This window comes from Theropithecus gelada, chromosome 12 (assembly GCF_003255815.1).
Source record: "Theropithecus gelada isolate Dixy chromosome 12, Tgel_1.0, whole genome shotgun sequence".
Classification (NCBI taxonomy): Eukaryota; Metazoa; Chordata; class Mammalia; order Primates; family Cercopithecidae; genus Theropithecus; species Theropithecus gelada.
In genome coordinates, this window is record NC_037680.1 from 58466069 (window position 1) to 58491886 (window position 25818).

Sequence of the window (25818 nt, forward strand, 5' to 3'; positions counted from 1 at the left end):
TCTTAAGGCTTAGCCATGGTTTTTTTCTGGCAACTAAATATTATCACCACATCAGTTACGGGATTTCCATTGATAGACATTTAAAAAAAAAAAAACAGTCATAAATTTACTTTATCACCATACTTCATAAACTTACATGGCCTGTATTTTTCAATTTAAACTTACGTGTGAAAAGATGTGGAATTTCCACAGCTGTGCTAGGTGACGCCCACTGCCTTAAAAAACAATTAGATAACACTTCTTAATCATAAATTTTACTCACACATAAGAGTGAATTGTAACATTGACATAATGACCTTTCTATATTTATTCCCACTCTTTAAATACAGTTAAACCATTTGTTTTCTTTTATTTGATATTAAAGTATATATGAGATGTTTTAGATTTAGTGGCGATTGAGAGTTAATATTTTGCAAAACCCTTTTTTAAACTGTGATAATACTGGCACACGTCTGTAATCCCAGCTTCTTAGGAGGCTGAGGCAGGAGAATTGCTTGAACCAGGAGGCGGAGGTTGCAGTGAGCCACTGAGATCGTGCCGTTGCACTCCAGCCTGGGTGACAGAGTGAGACTCTGTCTCAAAAAAAAAAAAAAAATTCGCGATAATACAATGATTAATACTGAATATTTTTCTTATATTTTTGACAAAATTATTAAGCATCAATTGTAGATTGATGATTTTTAAATAATAAATTTGATAGAAGTTAAAAGGTATCAAATACCATTGTATCTAACAAAAATGCTAGCAATATAAATAAAAACTTACCTTTTAGTCTTTCTTTGTTGCTCCAGGTAATTCAGGAAATTTCTCTAACCTCTTTCCTAGGATTAGTTTTAAGGGATGGAATAAAAGTAAATCATCAGATTAAAAAAGTGTCAATGAAATGGTGAGAAAAACATGTGTCATTGAACACAACTCTAGTCTCTGCCATGGAAGGAAAAGAATATTGGGAAATCTCAATTTCCTTTCTCCTATTAGAGCAGGGATGCTTGGCTCTATCAGCTAATAGTTATTTTTAGACAATGCCAAAGGAATGCTTTGATAAGTGAAATAATCAAGTTTATTTCTTTTGTGTATCATATCATCCCACACAGCGATGGTGGTTTTGAGAAATTTAATTCAATTTCAGTGAATTCTACCTAACTAACTGGTTTAGGATTGCCCGCAATCCTACCTTCTCCTCTGACACTCACCTGCTTATGTATCTCGCATTAATATGACGAAAATGAGGCCATCGCCCCAACATAGCAGGCTGCCACTTCGCTGCTCAACCTGCCCTGTTGTAAATTAAGAAAAAGATATTATCCATTTAATCTTAGGATTAGTATTTGTGTTTTAACCTTTTGTCATAAAATTAATTGAAATCACAAAACATACAATTTTTATTAACATGTTCTTAATAAAATAATATCATAATTTATTGACTGATGACTAAAATAGACTGACTTCCTGTCAGCTCATTAGAGTAGCTCCCAAATGAGTGAGCCAAGAAAAAAAAAATCATATGTTTGAATTCTAAATAAAATGTAGTAATATGTTTCCCTTTTAAAAAGAAATTTTCTCTTTTTTGATACTCTCCAAAAATTCAGAATAAGAAGGAAATTATTTTGAAGTTATTTTGGAACCAAGAAAAACAAGCTTATTGAACAAAAGTGTATGTTTTTAAAAGAAAGGACTTTTATCTTGATAATTTCATCTGTTCAAGAAAGATATTAGTAGGAAAAATAAACCAATTCTGCTCTTAGAGTAGGATAAAATTAGGTTTGGAAACAATTGTCTACAGTTTCCTCCATCTTCCATTTTGTTTGGAGATGCATAATCTAGTTGTGGTGAAAAATGTTTTCAGCTAAAGGATTTATAAACTGTACATATATTTGTTTTATTCACTTTGAGTGAATAGTTGATTTTTTATTTTTAAACACTCTAGAATGTATAAATATAAATCGATTTTATTCATTGATAAAATAAAAGTCATTGTAATGATTGATCTTTTTCAATTGTCCGAAAATGGCTGTATCCTTTTTGAATACAACTTAGTGGGTAGAAAAATAGTTTTGTTTACTTCCATGCCTTTGTCTTTGCCATTTGTTATTGCAGGTGAGATTTTCCCACAGTTAATAATTGTCCTTTCTAGCTCTTGTTACTCTCAAGATTTCTTTTTAAATGTGATGTTATAAACTTTTACTTCTGTGGTCTGGGTGTAGGGTTATTTTCATTAACTTTCTTGGCATCTGTTTTATTTATAATATTTATGTATCTCTTCACTTATAAAACATTTTCTAACATTTCTTTTAGCCCCTCATTCCAAATCTGCTCTTTTATATGTTTTTGCAGATTTTTATTTATTTATTTACTTTTTATTTTATTTATTTATTTTTTTTTTGAGACGGAGTTTTGCTCTTGTTGCCTAGGCTAGAGTGCAATGGCGTGATCTCAGCTCACCACAACCTCCGCCTCCCGGGTTCAAGCGATTCTCCTGCCTCAGCCTCCTGAGTAGCTGGGACTGCGGGTGCCTGCCATCATGCCTGGCTAATTTTGTATTTTCCTCTGGGATTAGTGCTGGGATTACAGGCATGAGCCACCGTGCCTGGCCAGATTCTTAATCTCTTCCTTATGTCTGTTAACCATTGTTTCACATATTTTATATCTTTATCTTTTGGTATTGGATTTGGGTAAATTTCTCAATAATATTTTTGATTTATTAATTTTCTATTAAATTATTTCCAATCTCAAATTTTTGTTGACATAATTTGTTTCTTTTAACTTTTAATTTGGAAATAATAAAAGATTCACAGAAAGTTTTAAACATAGCCTGGAGAGGTTCCTGGTTCCTTTCACTGAGTTTTCTCTAATGGTAACATTTACAGTACAATAACAAAACCATAAAATTGACATGAGTACATGTGTGCTTATAGTTTGATGGCATTTTATCACTTATGTAGATTCGTATACCTACTATGGCAATCAAATAGAATTATTCCATCACCACAAAGATCTCCCTCTTGCTACTACTTTATAGTTATACCCACTCCTTCCTCATCTCACTATTCTTGATCCCTGGCAACCACTAATCTCTTCTCCATCTTGAATAACAAAATGTCATTCAAGAACATTATATGAATTGAATTACACAGTAGGTGACCTTTTGAAATTGGCTTTTTTTTCACTCAACATAATGCCCCTGTGTATAGTTAGGTTATTTTGATTTTTATCCACTGTACCAATGTGTGTGTGTGTGTATGTGTGTGTGTGTGTGTTTGTTCTTCTTTTTGAAACAGAGTTTTGCTCTGTCACCCAGGCTGGAGTGCAGTGGTATGATCTCGGCTCACTGCAACTTCTGCTTCCTGGGTTCAAGTGACTGTCCTGCTTCAGCCTCCTCAGTAGCTGGAATTATAGGTGCATGCCACCACACCCGGCTAATTTTCGTATTTTTGGTAAAGACAGGGTTTCAGCATGTTGGCTAGGCTGGTCTTGAACTCCTGACCGCAGGTGATCGGCCTGCCCTGGCCTCCCAAAGTGCTGGGATTACAGGCATGAGCCACCACACCTGGCCCAGTGTGTTTTTTAATTGGTTTATTTGGGCCATTTATATTTAATATAATTACTGATATATTAGGACTTACATCTACCACTTTAGTTTTCCAGTTGTCACTTTGATTTTTGTTTCTGCTTTATTTTTTTTTTTATCTTCACCTAGGTTACTTGAACATTTTTATAATTCCATTTTGATATATCTATAACATTTTTTAGTTTATCTCTTTGTATGGATTTTTAGCAATTGTGCTATTATGCATACATACTTATCACAGTTTGCTGGTGCCAACTTTTATCAGAGTAAAGTATAGACATTTCCCTCTAAGTGTCTTTACCATCTCTTACTTATATGATTATCTTAAATATTCCCTCTATAGTTGAGAACCATAATTTTTTATCTACGTGTCAAACATAATGTAGACAACTCAAGAGAGGTAGCAAAATCTATGATATTTGCTCACATTTTTGCTTTTTTCATTATTCTTCTTTTCTTCTTGTTCTAAGACTCCTTTTTTCAATCATTTTTCTTCTAGTTGTAGAGGATTTCCTTTGCCATTCATTTAGGGTATATCTGCTAGTGAGGGTATATCTGCTAGTGACAAATTCTCTTGGTTTCCTTTGTCTGATGGTGGGTAAAGAAAAACTTTATTTCTCTTTCATTGCTAAAGGATGATTTTACTGAATGTAGAATTCTACAGTTGATAATTCATTTTGTTCAGTACTTGAAAACTGTTGTGCTGCTTCCTTCTGGCTTCATGATTTCTCATGAGAAATTATGCTTTCTTCTTCATCTCTTTGTAAGTCCAAAATATATACATTTTAGAGACATTTTAAAATTGCTCTGATGTTTTCAGATTGCTCTGTTTTCATTTCACCTAGAAGAATTCATATTCCTCTTGCTTTTTAAGCAGTATTCCTAAAAAATAATTTTCCTTTTCTTCTTATGTTTCGAAATTTTAATTTTCAACTCCTTGCGAGTGGAAATTTTCTCTCCTTTATGCTCATTCTTCCTTGTTAATGTTCTTGAGTCTTTCTGTATTCAGTACTATATATACTTTTCATCTAGAATGAGATCATAAGTGGGACATCAAGGACTCCTGTTTTATGATGATACTAGAAGTAAAACAAAGGCAATTACCTAGCTTGTGGTAAGATGTCCACTTTCTCCCGTCTCACTGGATACACAGATCAGTGCCTTTTCTCAACACAGATGAGAGATCCCTGCTTCCACTTCCAGGCAGCAAGTCTGGCCTTTGTCACTTCTTTCACACGAAGTCAGTTCAGCTGAGAGATTAGAAGTTCTAGTTGCCTTGGTTGACTTCTAGATCTAAAGACTTTCAGGCCCATGGTTTCCAACCTGCTTATTGCATTTTGCTTTTCTTGTATTTATGGTCCTTGGAGATGTTTAACTAATTTTCAACTGTGGCTTTATCTTTTTAGTCATCTCTTTTTGTATTTAATCTGCCATTGCTATTGCTTTTGAGCAGAAGAGTCTTCAAAGCATGAACTTACAAGACTGTTTTTATTGGAAGTCCTCCAATTTCCACTAAACTGACTTTTTCCCTTACATTTCCATAATAGCTGCCTAAAATGAAGACTCAAGTGACCCTCTGTTATCTAAATTCATCAAAAGTCTGTATCTTTGGAGTTTAGTCTAAGAAACTGAGTCTCTTCTTACCAAAGCATTCTATATATGGGTCAGTGCTCTTTATTAGCCAATATCCTGAATAAATTATTCATTTCCATGGTTTTAGTTATTGTCTAAGGCTAGTTTCTATAAAATTATATATCTGATTTGACCTTGCCTACCACTTATTTTTAATTTGTCTTATACATATTGTCCTTGAAATAGATATCTTCCCAATCTCTAGAAACCAACAGAAGGAAGTCATACATCCTTATTTTTCCTCTAAGATTCCCTTTGAGCCACTTAGGCAATATTTATAAGAATTTGAGTGTCTGTAGCATTTTAACCTAGTAAATTGATTTTTAAAAATGGAAGTAATGGATTCTGCCTTAAAAAGTTTGCAAACTGAACACTTAAAAATTGTTAAAAGTGTTTATTTAGCACCCACTGTGAGCAAATAATTGCACTACTATTGTAATTTGGAATACAGAGAAGCAGCAAACAGATGGTCTGGTTTTATGAAACATAGGCATTAAGATAAATTTATTTGATAGGTTGTTATTGTGTGCCAGCTTCGCTATTGTGCTTAGAGATGTGGAAAAGTCAAACATGGAGGATAATCCTCATTCTTTTACAGGTTGCCTGGGGAGATAAAAACACTAATGGACATGATATAGGGTATATGGTGATGAGTTCTATGAGACAGGAGTAAAGGAAGTGCTGTGGGTGTTGGTTGGGGAAGAGATGAGTTCCAATTGAGCATAGGGGAGACATGAATTGGGAAAGATTTCCCAGAGGAAATGCCATTTGAACAGAACTCTGAGGGATAGTAGTATTTGGTATGAGGGCAGGAGTTTTCTGGATATGGGAGATAAATGCACAGAAGCAGCAAGCTGGGGGATATGTATAATCAAACAGATACTAGTGGTATTTTCTTTTATACTTTGTTCCATTATCTCCCCACATTCAGTCAGTAAATAAATCAAGGAAAAGTGCTCCCATTATTATGGACTTATTTGAAAATTGTTTAACTCCTCATTTTTTCCTCTAACACATTTTTACTTGCATCAGCTTTCAACAACTTCAACTAAACTTTGAAATATTCTCTTTGTAAGCTCACTCTTGCCTTTCCTTATATCTCTTTAGTTGGCCCTATATAATAATTTAAAATGATATTTTCATGACCTTGTTTTTAGTTACATTGCCTACTTTCTAATCATCACTCTCTGTTGCTCTTCAAAATACACAGAATTCTGACAGTAAGAAAAAAATGTACTCTTAGGGTGACTTTTATTTGTATTTAGTGATTTTTTATTTTTCAAGTTTTTATTAATGGGCTTAATTTTTAAAGAGTTTTAGATTTACAGAAAAATTAAACAGAGGGCACATTGAGTCCCATGTAGCACCTTCCTCACACATAGTTTTCCTATTCTTAATATTCTAAGTCATTACTATTTGTTACAATTAATAACCCAATAATGATATATTTTTTATTAATTGAAATCCATAGTTTATTGAGATAATTTTATAATGCACTTTTTTCTGTTCCAGAATCCCATCTAGGATACCTCATTACATGTAATTATCATGTCTCTTTAGGCTCCTCTTGGCTATGACAATTTCTCAGACTTTTCTTGTTTTTCATGACCTTGACAGTTTTGAAGAGTACTGGTCAGCAATCTTGTACAATGCCCTTGTCTTGGAATTTATCTGATGCTTTTCTCATGACTAGACTGGGCTTAAGTGGTTTGAGGAGGAGGATCATTGATATAAAGTCCCACCTTCATAGCATCATATCAAAGGATCAACACAAATTATGACTTGTGTTGACCTTGGTCACCTGGCAGAATTAAGTTTCCCCACCATAAAGAGACTCATTTCCTCCTGCTCCTTTTCCATACTGCACTCTTTGGAAGGATGTTATAGTCTGTACTTAAGGAGTGGGAAATTGTGCTCTCATTTTTTCATTTTTTTATTCCTCAAAACAAACTATGAGAAAACGAGGAAGGCAGAGTCAGAATTATTATTCCTCCTCTTTTCCATTTCACACATGAGGAAAACTCTGTATTTCAGGAATTTTACGTGGCTTAAGTGTGGTCACGACAGACAAATGGAAGAAACAGTACTAGATATCATGTATGCTCTCCAGTGCTTTCTCCAAGACAGATTTTTCTGCCAGCCTCAACCATGGCTCTTTAGGTTTTCCTTAGTGTTCTGTCTGTGCATTCTGCCCATTTCTTAGTACTTACAGTTCTCATTCTATTATAGTTGACCTTTCCTTATTTTTTGACAATGTTCTTCGTGTTTCCTTTGCTCTTACACTTCATTTTTGTAGGCACTTAATTTTTTATTACAACTAGTTTTCCAAAATTGAATGAGATATCATTGACTAAGACAAGGAGACACTGGGTGTTTATAGTTTATGTGTGTATCCACATGCATTCTCATTGTCCTGTTCCTTTCATGAATTTAAATATCTTAAGAGTATTCTAACTAATCAATACTCAAAACAGAAATTTCTGTTTCTATCTTCATCTTTAATGATGACAACATTTCTTAAAATGTTTTACTTAAATGAGTTTTACATTTTCCTTCCAAACCAATAAATTTCTTCTTTCAGACTAAGTGGTCCTTGAGAAATGGAGAAATACAGACAAGATATGGCTGGAGTAGCTACAAAAGCCTCTTTCAGAAAATTTATATTTTTTGATAATGGATAATCTGCTAACAAACTGATTTTGTTCAACCCTACTCCAAAATAGTATTTTTTTTCTGGTTTGATGAGAGAGCTAAACAATATTTGAAGACAGGGGTATATTCTTATGTTTCATGTGCTATCCAGTTTCCTAAAGACTTCTGAGACTGCCAATGGGGTCAGAATTTGAGGTCCTGAGGAAAAAGAAAGGAGATATTATTGAGGACATTTTTATGTTTTTATGTAAAGAGCTGGCAAGACTTGCATATATTTTGGGAGTCTTCTCCTTTGGTTATAACCTTCTTGGTACAAATTAGAGAGAAACTGTATTTGTGGTGGTCTGTTGTCCCATTGCACGTGCTGATGTGCATGGTGTGTGTGTGTGCATGCATGTGTGTCTATATGAGGTTCTTGGGAAGCAGAAAACATTAACCTCCCCAATTTAGTAACAATCTATTAAGAAAAATAGAAATACATTTAAATCAGTGAATCTCAAGAAAACTATGATCTGTTGTTGGCTTCCCTTGTACTTTTGTCTGAGTCAATGTTACCTGAAAAGTGAATTATTTAATTTTCACTTTTCAATTTCAAGACAAGAATATAAGACTGATTTTTTTAATCCTTGCCTTCACAACATAGATAATTTAATAAGCATAACTCAACAGCAACAACAGAACAAACGTTTTTTCATTGAAATATTTAATAAGTGAAGCCCTCCTAGTTGCCTTGGGAAAACACTGGTTTAGTGGGTGTTGTAGTGAGACAGTAGGAAAAGTAAAAATCTGAATGATCAGATCTCATTGTGTTTCTAAAACATAAAGTTATAGGTCCTGGGTTGGATTTTGTAAATTCCTAATCAAAAGCAAAGTATTAAGAAACCCCACTGGTATTTAATAATCCAATGGATCACAGTACCACATTGTTACAGTGGATCATATTTGATATTTTGTGATAGCAAAAAAATGTTGCAGACAGGATTGTTCAATTTAATATATTCATAGCTGCCTGAAAATGCCCCACATACTGACAGTTATTGCATCAGACACTTGTGATTGCCACACTAAACTGTCTGTCCTCCCTTATATAAAGAAAGTACAATTTATCAGAAGTTTCCATAACTTTTTAACATTTAGTAACCAAGATATCAGATTAGAATAAACAATGGTTCTATATACTATTCCCATTCTAGCTGTTTAGTCAGTTTGTTCTCTTACTATATGAAATACCAACTTCATGCATGGTTGGATTTATAGAGAAATTATACTACATATATGTATATATTTGTGTGTATATATATCCACATACATATATATATATACTGCTTTTTGTTATAAAAGTAATACATGCTCATTATAAAAAGAAAAGCAATACAGTTAGGGATAAAACAGAATATGTTATTCAGTCACCTCAGGATAACTACAGTTAATATATTGGGTAGTCTTCTATGCATATATGTATCACTCTATCTACATATATCTATCCTTTATCAAATAAAAATACCATTCATTTAGTTTTGAAATATTTTTCACTTACATGGCATATATTTTCATGTCAATACAGATCTACATCATTGTCTTTAAGCAGATATTCTTTGATGAACTTCTCATTCAGTTTTTGGATCATGGGGTTAGTCTTTGAGCCTTGGGCCTAGCATAAGGATCAGGAAAGGGGAACTAGGTCAAGAAGCCAAGAGGCAGATGCCATACAATGTAGGTGACAAAGTGAAAAAGAAACCCAGCCCAGAACATCTTCCTGCTATGGAAGGGGCATGTGTAAGCATCTCTTCCTCCACCTCACCACTCCGCACAACCCTTCATACACAGCACAATCATAAGAAGCCACCCAAGCACTGTCATAAGAAATATTTGATGGAGCAATTAGTTCTTTCCAGATACATATCTAGAGAGGGTACTGCCTTCCTTGTAGTCATAGTGATTGGACTGAGTGGGAAAGGAGGTTTGATTTGGGTAGTGACAAACTTGAGGAAATTTGACAAAGACTCTCATTAATGGATAGCAGCAGCAGCAGCAGCAGCACAATCAATGAGGAGAGGAGGTTGCTGACACCTTAAGTGTAAGGCTGATGACACCTAACTTTGTTCCAAGAGTCACTTCCCTGGCCCCCTTTCTGAACTGCTGAAAGGTGAGAAATCTGGGATGTTAAGAAGAAAGCTTTTTCTATACCTTTTTTAAACCTTTGGGAGAAGGTTATATCAGAAGGAAACCACTCACCTCTGTCCTCCTCTCCTTCCTAGCTGTAAGCTATAGTTTCTGTATAAGGCAATTATTAAAACATTTTTATCTGTGTTGTTGAAAATGTTAATATATGTATTACAAGAAAGAATATTACATGCCTAATACATTATACCTATTTCTCTTACAGAAATAGATGACAAGAGGGTGCCCAACACACAAGGGGAAGTAAGTTTTTAAAAATATTTTTGTATAAATGTGTTCAAATCCATTAAAATGCAAAAATTTGCTTGATTTGATGTGATATAAATAATATGATACTACTGTAATAAAACTTTAGATTGCTCCTTCTGACTGAATAAACAGTAATACAGTGTCATTAAAATCTCTGCCTCTCGGTTACCTTTATTCTCTACCTATGTAATGCTAACCCCTGAAAAAACTTTTAAAATAAAACATCACTTTTAATGGCAAAATATGGTATTGACAACTTCAATTTATTGAGTGGTTATATATACACACCACAGGCTAAGCCACGTAATGTTGGAATCCCAGAGCAAGGAGATGAGGGTGGAGGGATGACACCTCTTAAAGGGTCTTCTGGTATGTGGAACCAAAAGTCTGAGGCCAGAGTCTAGGGGGACTGAAGTCCTCCAAAGCCTGAGTAACCAGATCCAAGGGGTTCACCTAGAAATGTACTCAGATTTAAATTCAGCAGGCTGTCTGAACACTGTCACTCACTATTCCCCCCACGTATATGTGTAGGAGTTTATATAGAAAATAGGAACCAGGAGAGGTTAGGAGAGTATATAACAGAGAATGTATGAAACACAAAGTGAATAAACTAGTTCCCAGAAATGAAATGAATATTGAATAGGATGCTGTACAGAGTTACTATTCAATTCCCTTGATCGCAGGAGTAGGCATACAGCAATACTTAAAGAGGAAAATGTAGAATGGGCAAAATATCAAATAGTGTATCACAAGACTTTTCTGAAAATTTTGTGAGATAGCGAAAGTGGAAATGCTTTGAAAACTAAACTCTTACATAAATACAAAGTAGTTTTTATTAGTAAGTTTACACTGTGTTACTAAACAACAACAACAAAAAATTTCTGTAGAGTTGATTTTCTATTTGATCTTTAAATATGTGTGTGGAAGTAAACATTAAAAATTCCTAAAGTGATTGCTTCTCAAAACCAGCCAGATGTGACTGAAACAGTATAAGTGCCCCAGAAATGTCAATCATCCACACATTTAACATTAATGTAGAGTCACCCTGTCTATACCTGTGCATAGTATGTGGGTATCACAAAACTCTATTCTGGAGAAATTTGCTTATACTATTTGCTCATCTGATATGGATTTGGTAACTGTTTTGTTGAAAGTTTTAGTTTTCAGTTGATTGCTTCTGCATCAGATAAACAACATCTTGATGATACCTTTGAGGGCAGTTAATCTTTAGTAAGCACAAGGAAAGATGCCTCAAGCTCTGTTTACAACTTTGTAAAACAGTTTCTAGTTTCTTTCAAACCTTGTACATTATGTTCTTCCTAATGTGCATAGCAAGCCTGGAACAATCTTCAAAAAGTGTGTTGTAACTATTTACACTTGAGCTTTTCAAAGCAAAAGTAATTGCCCCAGATGCGAAAACTCATTGATTAAGACCTGTACCCTTGCCACATTAAAACATAAATCAACATGCTATTAAAGTGGAGTCTTTGGCATTTTCCAATTGGGGGTTAGACCATATAATTTATTAAATGAATAATATGTATATCCATTATATAGAGCTCTGTATCCTTATCTGTATTTTGATCCTGAAATAAGTTCTTATTTTTGTCATTTTGAAATGCAGAATCTCTTCTTCAATAACTTTATCCCGATCCAATAATGCTTAGGTAAGAGTGTCACATAGCAGTTTTCTTAGGAAAGGACTTATCTTTTAAACATATGAAGAATGTTACCTCAACGTTATAATTTCAAGTAACTGGAGGTAATAGTTGAACATGTCAATTCAAGATGGCTATAGACTGCTCTTACTTTCCAAGGATCCTCATTGTCCCCCTTGAATCACTCAGTAACCCCACGAACAGATAGTATTATTCCCTGTGTTGGAATATACTTTGTCATGGAACTCAGACTGTTTTTTTCTCTCAAATGAAAAGGATTGGTGTCTCTTTTTCTCTTCCTTTTTAAAAATAAATTAATGTTATTAGGTAGGAAAGTAAAATGATTTCAAGGCTGCCGTGAATGAGGAATCTTATGATTAAGTAGATCCTACAACTCCATATATTTCTTAAGTCTGTGATATCACTAACGTGTATATAATTTCTCATTAATTAGATTCTATTTCATGACAGGGAGAAATCAGAAAGCTTTTCATAACATGGCACAGTATTTATTTCCCTCACAGGTCTGATGGCATCGTATTTTGTATGCAAATCTAAGGCTTTTACTTTTTTCTCTTTCTCCACAGTCTCAGAATGCATCCCCTAAGCAAAGGAAGCAGAGTGTGTACACACCACCCATCATAAAAGGTACTGTTCAGGTACTGTTTCGGGTTGTCATGAGTGCTGAATCATGGCTGGTTGGCCATCTGTTCTCTAAGACCACACATTTGATGATAAGCTAGATCTAGTCTCAGCTCTGCAACTTAGCAGTGTGATGTTCAGTAAGATACCTTATCTACTTAAAACTTAGTTTCATCAAGAGTAAAATATGGGGTTGAATAAGAAATAACTAGGGATCTCAGAATTTCAGTCTAGAAATTCAGAGTTTCCAAAATAATGACAAAGATTTTTTTTTTACCCTTATTCGCGTACTTCCTTAAAGAGATTTTTCCAGCAGCCCTAATTACTCTTGCCAGTGTTGGCAGATGATTACCATTTTCCTCTTGGCTAAAGCAAAGCAGAATAACTTGAATTTCAGGGAGACTGAGTATGAAGCTTTGCCTCATTGTCTTGTGTCAGGAGCAGCTCTGAGAATCTCAATCAAACAGCTATTCACTCTACATGTCACTCCTACTGAAACAACAACTAAGGATCTAGTTCAGATTCTGGAATTTTCCCCGGAATTGGAACTACTAAAAGAAGACCCATCAGTATCTTGACCAATATCGGTTCCAGGGAAAGCATCTCTTATTTCTCACACTGAAATGGCCCTGATTTGAGGTAGAGTCTGTCCAGTCTACTCTCTCATGTTTTTTCCAGGCCAGTGCTTGGGCTGTGGGCCCAGTGGTTGATCATGCTCACTTTGTCCAGCTCAGTTTCAACTGCATGAGAGGCCAGCTGAGCAGCTTCCTCTGGAGTTTGGAGAGAGGGCTAAATTGGGAGTGAAATTTCCCGCTCTGTATTTGCTCTAGATTTGGAGCCTATTCAGGGAGGCAGGATATAAATGGACACATTAATAGCTACTTTCAGTAAACTTCCTTCCTCATGCAGCTATAAAACACCGTGTTTGCTTGTTCATAAGACTGCAGTACAGAATACAATCATCAGCATTGTAGTTTATTCCAGGGTAATTATTGAGACTACTAGGCATCTCTCTCTGAAGATAAGTTTAATCACTTTAAAGATATTTTCCCCATTGTAAGTGATTTTGTACTTTCAAGACACATAAGTTTTGGCATGAATGGGCAACAAGGAAAAATATATGTTCACTCATTTAATGATTTCCTCTGCTCTATTTTAGGTTCGCTTAAACTAAATAAAGTAATACTGTTCTCATGTCCTCAGAGAATAATAGTATTTATTTTTAAAGGAAAATCTTAAACTGAAAGTCTCAAGGGCCCATGATGTTCATTATATTTAATTCTCAAATATCAAAAGAATGTGGGATCCTGACATTTAGGGAAGTTAGTCCTATTACACATTTTTGCATAAAGCCTTATACTGTCAAGTCCCCCCAAGATACTCATTTAATGATAATCATTTGTGGTCATAAGTTAATGCCTTGAGAAAGCACAGTAATTGTTTCAAGAGGATATCAGGGTATTATCACAAGTCATGTAGGTTCTCATTTATAACCAGTAAATACCTTTGGAAGGCCCTGCTTATGATAAAAGAAAAGAGAAAGCTAAATGCACATATTTTATTTGGTTTACTGGTCCCTAAGAGCTAGAAATAAGTATTTTAAGACAACATGAAGCAGTAGTAACATATGGCATGTTGTGAACATTTTAAAACGCTTCGGTTATAAGAAAGATGAATGAGCAAAGGAAATGTTTTGAAGATCTTAAATATAATGATACAATTGCTCTGAAATGTATAATTCTTCAAATTTCAGTGGAATGGAACATGCAATTATTGAGAGTAAAAAGATTTGCTGAGGGCATAGTAGTACATGCCTGTAGTCTCAGCTACTTGGGAGGCTGAGGTAGGAGGATGGCTTGAGCCCAGGAGTTGGAGGCTATACTGCACTATGATCATGCCTGTGAATAGCCACTGCATGCCAGCCTGGGCAACATAGTGAGACCCAGTCTCTAAAAAAATTTCTAAAACGAAAAAAGGAATTTGTACTCATAGATTCTTATTCTACATCTTGTTGCCATTTGTGAATTTTTAAATGACCGATATCTAAATATTTCAAGATATCTATTAGGTCTTTGTCTCATACTAAATTTTCTTTTTCCAGGTTGAAATATCTTGATGTCAATTATACCTGTTATTTAGTTATTTTGCCTTCATTCTTGATCTTCTAATAAGCTCCACTTTGCCTATATCATTCTAGAAGTCCATCATTCAAAATGAACCTAATGGTTAAGATGTGTTCTGATCAGAAACTTTTGGAGACTTCAATTATGCCTGAAACCTCCTTCAACCCAGATACTTTAATTCTATTAATGCAACCCAAAATCTTAGCAGCTTTTTGTGGCAGCATTACACATTGTTGGCAAACAGTGAGATGACTCTAAAATCAAAATGTCCAAGTATTTTACAGGTACAGCTTTCCATATTATTCACCATGTATTCCCCATATTGATGTCTTAAATTAGTTTATATCAAAAACAATACAGTACTGTCATCCCAATTGAATTGCCTATTGTTGGAGACAGACTGTTACATCGGCATGTTATATTTTGTATCCTGATTCTGTTATTCATTCTATTTTCAACTATCTCAATTGTGTGCCATCACAGATAAGATAAACCTATTTTGTTATTTTTATCTGATCCATAACAAACATATGAAACAAAACACAGCTAAAAGAGAGCCCTGCAGCAGTCCACATATCCCCCTCTAATTCATATTGATCCCCTTGTTGCCACCATTTAACCGTTTATCAAATAGACTTATTATATCAGGGTTCCATCCCTTCATCAGAGGTTATCATCAGCACTCCTATTAGGTACATTGTTGTATTTCAGATACCTTGTGCTAACCATGAGTCATAAACTTACGATATATATTGTGCATAAAAATGACAGAAGTTGAAGTTTGCATAGAAAACAGACTTTTTCATTACCTTGTGTAATATAGTGTTTCATGATTATACACATGGAAAGTTCAGATTATCAGAAAAATGACAGCTAATGACTAATACCCGTGTACATTTCTCTGGTGTTTATACGGTGGTCAGCCCTGTAATTTACAGAACAGCCAATTAAATTATTGTTGGACTGCTTGAATTATGTTTTCAGAAAAGTGGATTTGAATGTTAGATAGGAAGTGGCTGACTCATTTCTATCCCCATTGTGTGTGTGTGTGTGTGTGTGTGTGTGTGTGTGTGTGTTTTACTGGAATGTAAATGCCTTCTACTGAAGAAAGCAAAGTGCTATTGATTTAAATGGAAATTTGAACATTAAACAAAGCAGCTGACTTAAAAATGACTTTGTACAGCAGGGCCTATTAGTATTGCATTACCATTCTTAATGCATAGCCAGTCAGATTTTTCATTTATTTCTGTAAAACATCTTTTTCCTCCCATTCTTCATAATTTCTTGTAAAGACTTCAGTGTCTAGACAGTTTTCTTCTATGTCAAAAAGACTTCTTCTGATATGTCAAAAATACCTTTGAATGCTCACAGAATTTTAACACTTAAGCTTTTTTTTTTTTTTCCTCCAAGGATGGCTATGATCGTGATTTTTTTTTTCAACCTCTTCTCATAATAAAGCAATAAATACAAATACAGAATAAATCAGAGAGCAAATCAAACTGGCCGAATAAGAAGCCTAACTTGGATTTTGGAGGGTGGAAGATGAAAGTGGCAAGAATAGCAAGGTTAAGACATACTTCAGATCACCAACTGAAGCATGATCTTCCAATCAGGGAAAACTGTTGATCATGGTGATTTCCTGGAACTCAATATGAAAAGACATGGACTTTGGTGGACAAGCTATCATGGTTTCAACCTCAATGCCACCACTTATTAGCTGTGCAACCTTCAGAAAATCAATGGGTTGTTCACCCCGGGAAACAACAACAAAGAAAAATACATTCAAATATGTTGGATGTATCTGGGAAGTAGAAATGAAGATAATGACCCAAGCCACACAGTTAAGGCAAGCCACATATACATCTGCAGCAGGAAGTGTAAAGGGAAGTTTTACTGGCACAGGGGCAAGTTCATGTAAGCTGCTTGGAAACAGAGTTTATTGGTTTCGGACACTCAGAGCCAGATTTGGCATCAATTAATTGCCACTATAATTAAATGACAATTTAATTACATTGCCGGACATACCTGTCCAGTAACGGCTGCAGAGGCCATTACTGAACCAGTGTTATTTTGAGAACATCTTATCTGAATTGCAGTAGTCCTAAAGAAAGAATTTCTTGTGGGGTTATTTTAGCAAGTCCTTGAGGCAGTCTTTATCTCAGCCTTGCCAGCATGAACTCCTCCTTTTGGCTTTTTGCTTTAGTGTGTTTGGGCTTGACAAAAAAGTGATTTCATCATAGTATCTGCAACTTTCACAGGGTTAGCCTGTCTCACTTCTCTCATGGGGAAAATGAAAGTGTTGCTTACCACACAGGATTGCTGTAGGGACTGAATGAAACATAACGTGTAAAGAAAATGCTTAGATCAGGCACACAATATGTGGAACTACTTTGAATAATTATTTGAGCCCTGAATTGAGAGTGGTGAATACTCCTCCTCTGTCTCTGCTTCACCCTGCAGCATGAAGGAATGATTCTGAGAGAGACAGAGGAGAGGTGCAAGGACTTCCAGGAGAATGAAATAGCTTTGTTCTCATCCCAGTGGGAATTGAAAAGTCAGGTTTAAGATGCCTAGATATAAAATCCATGTGGATTACCACACTTGCAATATTCATTCCACTTTTATTTAGCACCAAGCCTCAGGTAGGTGTGTGAGGTTTATCTTCAACATTTTGCTTTCTTTTAAACAAATGTGGCTTTTCCTTTATGTCACTTAGCTCGGGTCCTCAGACACCATGCCCCTTATTTTCCGACTATTATAACATTCCTGTAAGAGATACTGATATTTAAATTAATAAATCTTGTATTTCAAAAAAGCTGAAAAACAAAATGATAGCTGGTGGTGAATTTTGGGGTGCTATAGCAGGTTATGCAATAAATATTTCTTGCCAGAGGGATGGAAGGAAATCATCACACCATATAAATGCAGCCTACACTTAGGCAACGTAGGTAAATTAACCATGACTATATTGGAATGTGACCAATTCACTCTTTCTGATTTCAAACCTCCTTATAATTATGACTCAAAAAACTCTCAAAAGGAATAGACCAGCTGTAATATCCTATTCTCATTACCCATTGCACATTGAAAATTGAAGGCAGGAAGAGAAGGCAGCAAGATCTCTTAGCTTCTCATCAGGCGTCTCCACCACACTACATTCCTTTTATAAACACTCCTGTCCCTCTGTGGGTGTTCTTCAGGTATTCATCACATTTGCCTTTCTAAATCTTAGCTTGTTTGTTTGTGCAGGCTCAGTCTGCTTACTGTGTAGGGTGGGGCTTATGTATGCAGCTCAAGAAACATTTTGACAGATTTCTAGATAACAAGGAACATTCTAAATATATACAAGTCTTGCTTTCTTTTTTTTTTTTTAACCCAAGTAAGCTCCTATTTCCAGACCCACTTCCTTTGCTTCTCTTTAATTTCTTCCACTGAGTTTTATGCTCATCTTTCCTCATATCTTTGGATGTGGAGGGTGGAGTCAGGTTAGAGAAGCAATTTGAGAATGTACCTTTCTTGCAAGTCACTAAGATGTCTTTTTTTTGGAGGTCAACATTGAGAGAGAATGAAGGAAGTGGAAAATACCAGCAAGTATAAGTGAACTTCATCTTTTATGACATTGTCGTGGATTATTAGGTTAAAAAGTCTAAAAGATTTTGAGATAAATCAAATTGCAAATTTATAATCGAGTCCAGTAACTTAATTAATCTCATGTGATGTGACTTAAACATTTGAAAAGGAGAGCACCATTTGTCAATATGGTTCCATTCATTTGTCTCTATATATGTACCTATTTTAAAATTAATTAATCTTTTAAATTTATATTTCTCTGTATAAATAACATAACAGCTTTTAAAATTGCTTTCTATTTGAGAAGCAGGGAAAAAGATAAACTTTTGCATTTGGTTTGAATAACTGAATCAAGAATCAGTTTCTTTAAATATTTCCCAAATAAGCAAATAGCAACGTTCAATTGTGTAAGTAGTAGTAACACACGGCCACAATCACATATGAGCCTTTGCCATGTATGAAACGCTGCATTGAAGTGGTGTGGATACAGAGGTGAAAAGCAGAGCCCTGGCCCTGTGGGAAACCAGTCTAGAGGAAGCAACATACAAGTGGATAGAGCATAACATGGTAAGTCCTTTAATGGGAATTTAGACAAAGACATCTGGGGATGGGAGGAAATTTGCCATAGGCTTACTGGACAGGAGGGTAAGGCCACTTTCAGATCACAGAAGGGACAGTCATATTTACACCTAAGTCTGGAGAGTAAAATGGATTAGGTCTTGGAAAAGTGGAATACATGGCTTATACCATGATCATTCCTCCTGCTCATGCAAACTTGTGAAGCATTGATGATGATGCTATAATGTGGACAGTTGAATTCTGCATGGACCATCACAAAGACCTTTGCTGCCATGCAAAGACTAAATAGGTCTCATTAATGGGACTATGCAGATAATATCACTTTCCAAAGCATTTTAAGTCTTCGTTCATTTGATTCCATTTTAAAATTTCTGCTTCACGTCTTTGTCTTTCTTCTTAATAATATTACCTTTAAAACAGAATAATTCCCAACTGAAATCACATGTTTTAAAGTTAGATTTTATATTTTAGAACAGGTTTGGATTTATAGAAAAGTTCTGAAGATAGTACAGAGAGTTTTCATATACCCCATATCCAGTTTTCCCTATTATTTACGTCTCATATTAGTATGGCACAGTTAAAATTGGTAAATCAATAGTTGTATAAGACAGTTCTTGTTTTGCTATAAATACCTGAGACAGGGTAATTTATAAAGAAAAGGGGTTTAATTGGCTTATAGTTTCACAGGCTGTACAGGAAGCTTTTTGCTAGCACCTGCTCAGCTTCTGGGGAGGCCTCGGAAAACTTGCAGTACGGCAGAAGGTGAAGTGGGAGCCAGCACTTTCCATGGCTGGAGTAGGAGGAAGAGAGGGAGGGGAAGGCGCTACCAGATCTAATAACTCACTCACTCACTATCAAGAGAATAGCACTGAGGGGTGGCGCTAACCCATTCATGAAGGATCCACCCCTATGATCCAATCACCTCCCACCAAGCCCCACCTCCACACTGGGGATTACAATTGAACATGAGATTTAGATAGGGACACAGATCCACATCATATCAACGTGTATGCGTTGTTATTAACTAAAGGCCATATTTTCTTTGTATCTATCTAGTTTTTTCCTAATGTCTTTTTTTCTGTTCCAGGAATCTATCCAGCATACCACATTATGTGTGGTTTCGTGTCTCCTTAGGCTCCTCTGGGCTGTGACAATTTCTCAGACGTCCCTTGTTTCTGATGACCTTAAACGTTTTGAGGAATACTGGTTAGGTATTTTCTAGAATATCCCTGTACCGGGATTGTCTGATGTTTTTGTCATGATTAGACTGGGGTAGTGGGTTTTTGGAAGAAAGATGACAAAGATAAAGTTACATTGCATCCCATGGTACGAGGGGCACATACTATCAATATGGTTTATCGCTGTTAATTTTGACCTTGATCACCTGGCTGAGGTAGTAGTTTTGGAGATTCTTCACTGTAAAATTATCCTTTTTCACTTCCTTTCCATACTATACTCTTTGGAAGGAAATCACTGTGTGTAGTATACATTTGAAGAGTGGGAAGCTGCACTCTACTTCCTTGAAAGAAGTGTCCTGTACACACATAAGTCATTTGAAATTCTTCTGCACAGATTTGTTTCTCCTCCTCCATTGATTTATTTGTTCATTTATTTTCATCATTACAGACACGTGGATATTTATTTTATACTTTGGATTATAACTCAATACTGTATTACTTATTTTTTTGCTGAAATAGTTCCTGTTTTGGCCATTGGGAACTTTTTCCATTGACTCCTGTGTTCCATTGACATACTCCATGAATGTCAAGGTGTTGGTTTGTTTTTGCATATGCTTACTTTCTGGGACTATAAGATTCTCTAGGCTTTCTTGTCCCAGTCCTAGAATCTGCCTTTTCTCCAAGGAGCCCTCAAATATAATTTTAATTCCTATTTGAGTCAGTGTTCTACGAAATGTATGTTTGAATAAGCATGTGGTTGCTAAAAATGGAGAAATCTGTCTCCTTGCAAAAATGTGTGTACACCATGTCCATTAATGTAGGAGCTATCAGTCTGCTAAGGTGTACACACTCCACTCATACTAATGCTAATAGGAGTTTCAGGAAGTAAAAACAATTCCTCATTACTAGAATAAGCAGATGCTATTTTTATGGACTTGCTCTCCTTCGTTTTATGCCTAATGGAGCGTTCCCTGATGTTTTCTGAGATGAGATTTGTATTATCCCTTTATAAATGTGGAATTAATAATAGATTGGTAGCCTTCTTGATGCTTAACTATTTGCTTTACTTAAAGATTTTTTAAAAGATGTTTATAATACCTTATAGTTGTGTAGTGCTTCAACATATACAATGTTCTTTTGTATAATTATTTAGCTTTTATAGAAAACTATGAAAGGTAACTAAGATAGTTTATTTTGGAGGAAAGTATGGATTACAGAGGAGCAGGGTTCTTGTGTTAAGTGTCCTTCCCTTTTACAAAACTAAATCATGACCTGAGCCTTTTTTTAGGGTGTACTGTGAAGTTTTGTTAGAATAGCAATGGGCCTCATTTTTTCCATTTGCCCATTTATCCTGTTTGCCCTAACTAAAATACAGAGTCCATGCAACCTTATAACTTGATGGAAAATTTTTACAAGATCTTTTTATACCAATGTTTTTACAAAATGCTTAGTACCTTTGTTTTTAATAATTTTTGTATTTTAAACTCATGTTATTGATCCTTATGTAATAACAATTTTATACTCAAACCATACTTGCCTTTAATCTTGTCTCTCTCCAGTTTCTCCCCCTCTCCCAGGCAGCTGACCACACAAATCTGACTCTTTTGTTTTAGATTCCTTCAAGTGTTCACTAATTCCTTTAGAGTAAGTCTCTGGAAATGATGTACAGGGCTCTTTATGACCTTGCCTTTTCACTCCTGTCCAGCCTCGCCTCTGGCCACAGCCTCCTTTTATCCATGCTGCAGCAATGCTGAGCTGCATTCAGTTCTTTGAAAATAATAAGTGGTTTCTGGCCTCTATGCTTTTGTTCTGCAGTGTTATTTACATAGAGGTGTTTCTTTGTATGCCTTCCTTCCAGTTCTAAATCCTTTTAGCTGTGCTTCTTTGAGACTGAGAATGCATTTTATATACCTATATATGTGATATCTGTAATTCCTTCTAGCTAGACTGCGGAGCCCTTGAGGGCAGGGCCCATGTCCTATTTGTCTTCCAGGAACATTCTGATTTGTCTTCTATTTGAATTTTAGAAGGCTCCTAGTCAGTGGTGAGTCAGTGAGTAAATAATCTTTCTGATTTAAAAATAAGCATATCTTGGCTTAGTTTTAGCCACATTGAACAAAATTATAAATTCTTTCACTGACTCACACCTTCATTCTAGACTCTAATAAAATGCTTACTGTCTATCTTCCAGGTCATTTATTAGGCTCTTTTAGTTCAGGATAAGCTAATACAGTCCCCGTTTATAAGAAAAATGTTGTCAAATGAAAAAGAAAGTTATGTAAAAAATACTTGTAAGTTCCCTGAGATTGATATGGACAGTGATATTAGAACACAGAGAAGGAAATGGCTGGCACTTCCTGTCATAGCTAGGGAAGACTGTACAGAAGAAATGAACTGCATCTGTAAGTTAAGGGATGAGTGAGATTTTTGCTAGAGAAGTGTCAGGGGTGGATTCCAGAAAGAGGATTTGGCAGACCTGAAGGCACAGAATGTGAATGGGCACATGAACTTTGAACACTGTGGACTGGGGACAGGACCTGTGGAGGAGAAAACACTGAACAGATGCAGGGGACTTGTCAAAGGTTTCCTGTGTCCTGTGCACAAAAGTTGGGATTATATCCCAAGACAATAGAGCACTTTTGGATAATTTTGAAGATTTCTTGATCTGTTGCCATATTTCTTGTAAGTGTTTTGAAGATTTGGGGCCAGGGCTAAAGGACAAAATAGTTGATTCAGACTTAGTTTTTAAAAATTCTTCTATAATAGGTTGTATTTGCCTCAGTTTATCTGCTTGTTTCCAGTGCTCTTATTTCTACAAGAATGGACAACTTCTAGCACCAACCTTTCTTTTTCTTTCATGCATTTAGACTTTCTAAGTAGAAGCTATGACTTTGAGATGCCAAAATACTCATCACATTATCGTCCAAAATAGATCCGTTGAAATCCCTGTAAAATGTGTTAAAATATAAAAATGTCAAGATAAATTGAGAAAGTGATTCTTAGTGGGGCAAACTGAAGATAATATTACATTCTTCACAAACTTGTCCTGGTCTATAAAACTTGTCTAAACATTTTCCCTCCTAAAACTTTATATTCTTGCCTGAACTTCAAAAAGAAGCCTGATCTGCAAGATAATTTTAAGAACAGTTTTATTAATTCCTTTCTCAATAGGTTGTCGTGACAAAATACCCAACACCTCAGTTGTGGCAGAACTAGCTGCACTCTTTCTGTTGAGTGTTTTCTGTGGGACAGTAAAAGATACCAGCAATGCTGTCAAACAATATACAAATATTTATTAAACTTGTACTCTGTGCAACATTCTGAGATCTGTGTTACATTAAACAAATTAACTACCAAATTCTAAACACCCTAGGTCAAATTTTGAGAAAGGTTTACAGTTTTGGATTTTTCACTAAGAGAAAAAATACCAAGTAGGATAAGAATGTTCAAAGGTTGCAGTTTCAGGAAATTGCTATGTGTACAATATAAAAATTATGTGATAAGCATTGAATTTATGAGCTGTATTCTACATTGCATCCTTTCCGGTATAATTACCAATGGAAGCTATGTTCTACTTTTATTATCCTTGGTAGGTATACCAAAGCTATCATTTTATTCTTTTTTATGTATAAATTTGTCACATCTTATTTTCAAAACCAAACTTAAAATTATTTTAATTGACTTCCAACAGGCTATCTTAGGGAAAGATTCTCCCATGCTTTCATTCATATAATACCCACAAGGCAATTCAGTTCCAAATACAGCTGAAGCTAGAATTGTGATAGAGCCTCTGAAACCTTGAAATGGCTATCATTTGCCTTCTGAATCTGAGGCCATTAGTCAGCCTATTACTAAATATTTACTTCTTAAAAGCCAGTTGGTCCTCTTACACCATGGCAGTCTAAGAACAAATGAAAAGGAAGTAGGAAGTAGAAGTAAGGTGTAAGATGGCTGCAGGAGATATGAGAGCTGGCTGCCTGATGAGCAGAGGCAGAAACACATGAAATTTACACACCATCACTGTGTAGGGCAAAGATGATCAAAACAATGATTCAGTCATTAAGAAAATAATTGCACTATTTCTATTGTGATGCATATTTTAAAAGGCAGGAAAGTGGTTTGAATCCCACTTTTCAAAAGCGTTTTAAAATTCTTGTTGACTATTAACTCTATGCACTACTCTATGTCCATTTCAGGTTAAACTCTGAAGTCTGAGCATCCTACTTCAAACTTTGGAGTTTCCTTTTGGGTTTCAATTGACAATCTTGAGATGATAAGCTTTGCCTCAACTTACAGTACTTTTGTGAAAAATGTATTTTATGTATCAAAAATTGTCACTGGATAATAATGCTCACATTATGTAAAAATAGGTCTCAAAACATATTTTTGTATGGCAAAAATAAAAAAATTTGAAGTAGTTTAAATGTATTTTATTTTTTAGTATATACTTATAATGTACTATTTTATCTTTAGGTTTTACATTTAGTCCCACAGCTTATTATGTTGATTTTTGCCTTGAAGAAATTTGCTCTGTGATTGTGGGAATTAGTCTGGATCTTTTAGAACAGTTCTTAATATCTCTAAAGTTATCTATAAATCAAGGATTTTGAACTTCTATAATAGAAAAAAGGGACCGAAAGAGAAATTCTCTCCTTCCATCTGTTCATCTTTTTTAAAAATGCAAGCAAGAAGTAGTTGTTTCTGTCTTTGATGTTATTGAGGAAATAATATATGTAAAAATCAGAGGAATGGAGGAAGAGAGCATCGGATCTGTGATTTAGTACACTGCACTCGTTTATGCTTTAAGTCCTGAATGTTAACGAAGTCAATCAGCACCCCCCCCCCCACAAACCTCGTAACTCTACCATTATTCGTTGTAATTCCCTCTTTGTGCAATAAGTTAATTAGTACTTTTACAATAATTTTCTTCAAAATACTTTTCTATTAATCTTTCTCAGTTATGTATGCCTGTAGTATCTTGCTTATGCTTTTTTCTACTACTAACAAACTTAATTGGATTTTAAATAACACATCTGTAAATTCTACCACGAAGAAATATGAAAGACTGTTATTTGCCAAAGATTTTTAGCCTATCTGATGTTATATACTCCTTTGTACCAGTCTTACTCATCCTAAACTTAGTAAAAATAATAATGGAATTACTTTTTCTTTGAGCCTTTCTTAGAAGATGGTAGGCAGTGTCATTTCATTATTATTAATTGATTTTTTTTACAATTACTTGGGCGTACAAATGTGTCCTAGACATAATGAAAACTTCTAGTCTACCTTCAAATTTTTAGAAAACTACTATGTGAATACTCATTTGAATAAATGAAAACGAAGTCTCTTTTATGACCTCAAAGAACCTCAAAGAATGGCAAAATGGGTTTCAAGTTACAGATATTTAAACATTGCTACATTAAGCCGTTTGTTCTTGATTAACATAAAATGTCATAAACTTACTTTTTTTTGGATTAAGATACATTTTGTGAGAACTGAACCATGATAAAAAGGAGAAACACCTGATAGTCTTAATTTTTTATGTGAATCAATTTTAATTAACATATAAATGTTTTGAAATTAGCTATGAAAATTGTCCAAAAAGTAAATATCACAGGGCCTCATTGGCAATGTCAAAGCTTTATTTCATTTTATTAAGATTAATTAATTGTCGAATTACCGCATGTCCCATGTTTTACTTGTAAGGCCAAACCAAAGAATTCTTTGCATCTATATCAGCATTCTTAGCTTTTCAGACAGGCATTTTAATCCCTTCTGATCTCTGA

General features: G+C 35.0%; 1 protein-coding gene across 3 annotated transcripts in view; it reads left to right on the forward strand.

Annotated features, from left to right (window-relative positions):
* PPP1R1C (protein phosphatase 1 regulatory inhibitor subunit 1C) overlaps positions 1-25818 on the forward strand; it is a 142527-nt gene that overhangs the window by 60689 nt on the left and 56020 nt on the right. For all 3 annotated transcript variants that reach the window (XR_003122107.1, XR_003122106.1, XM_025404067.1), the window contains exons 3-4: positions 10239-10276; positions 12528-12588. Coding sequence is in view for 1 of the 3 variants with exons in the window: in XM_025404067.1 (XP_025259852.1) it covers positions 10239-10276; positions 12528-12588 (99 nt within the window). In the remaining 2 variants the exon portion in view is untranslated. The remainder of the gene's footprint in view (positions 1-10238; positions 10277-12527; positions 12589-25818) is intronic.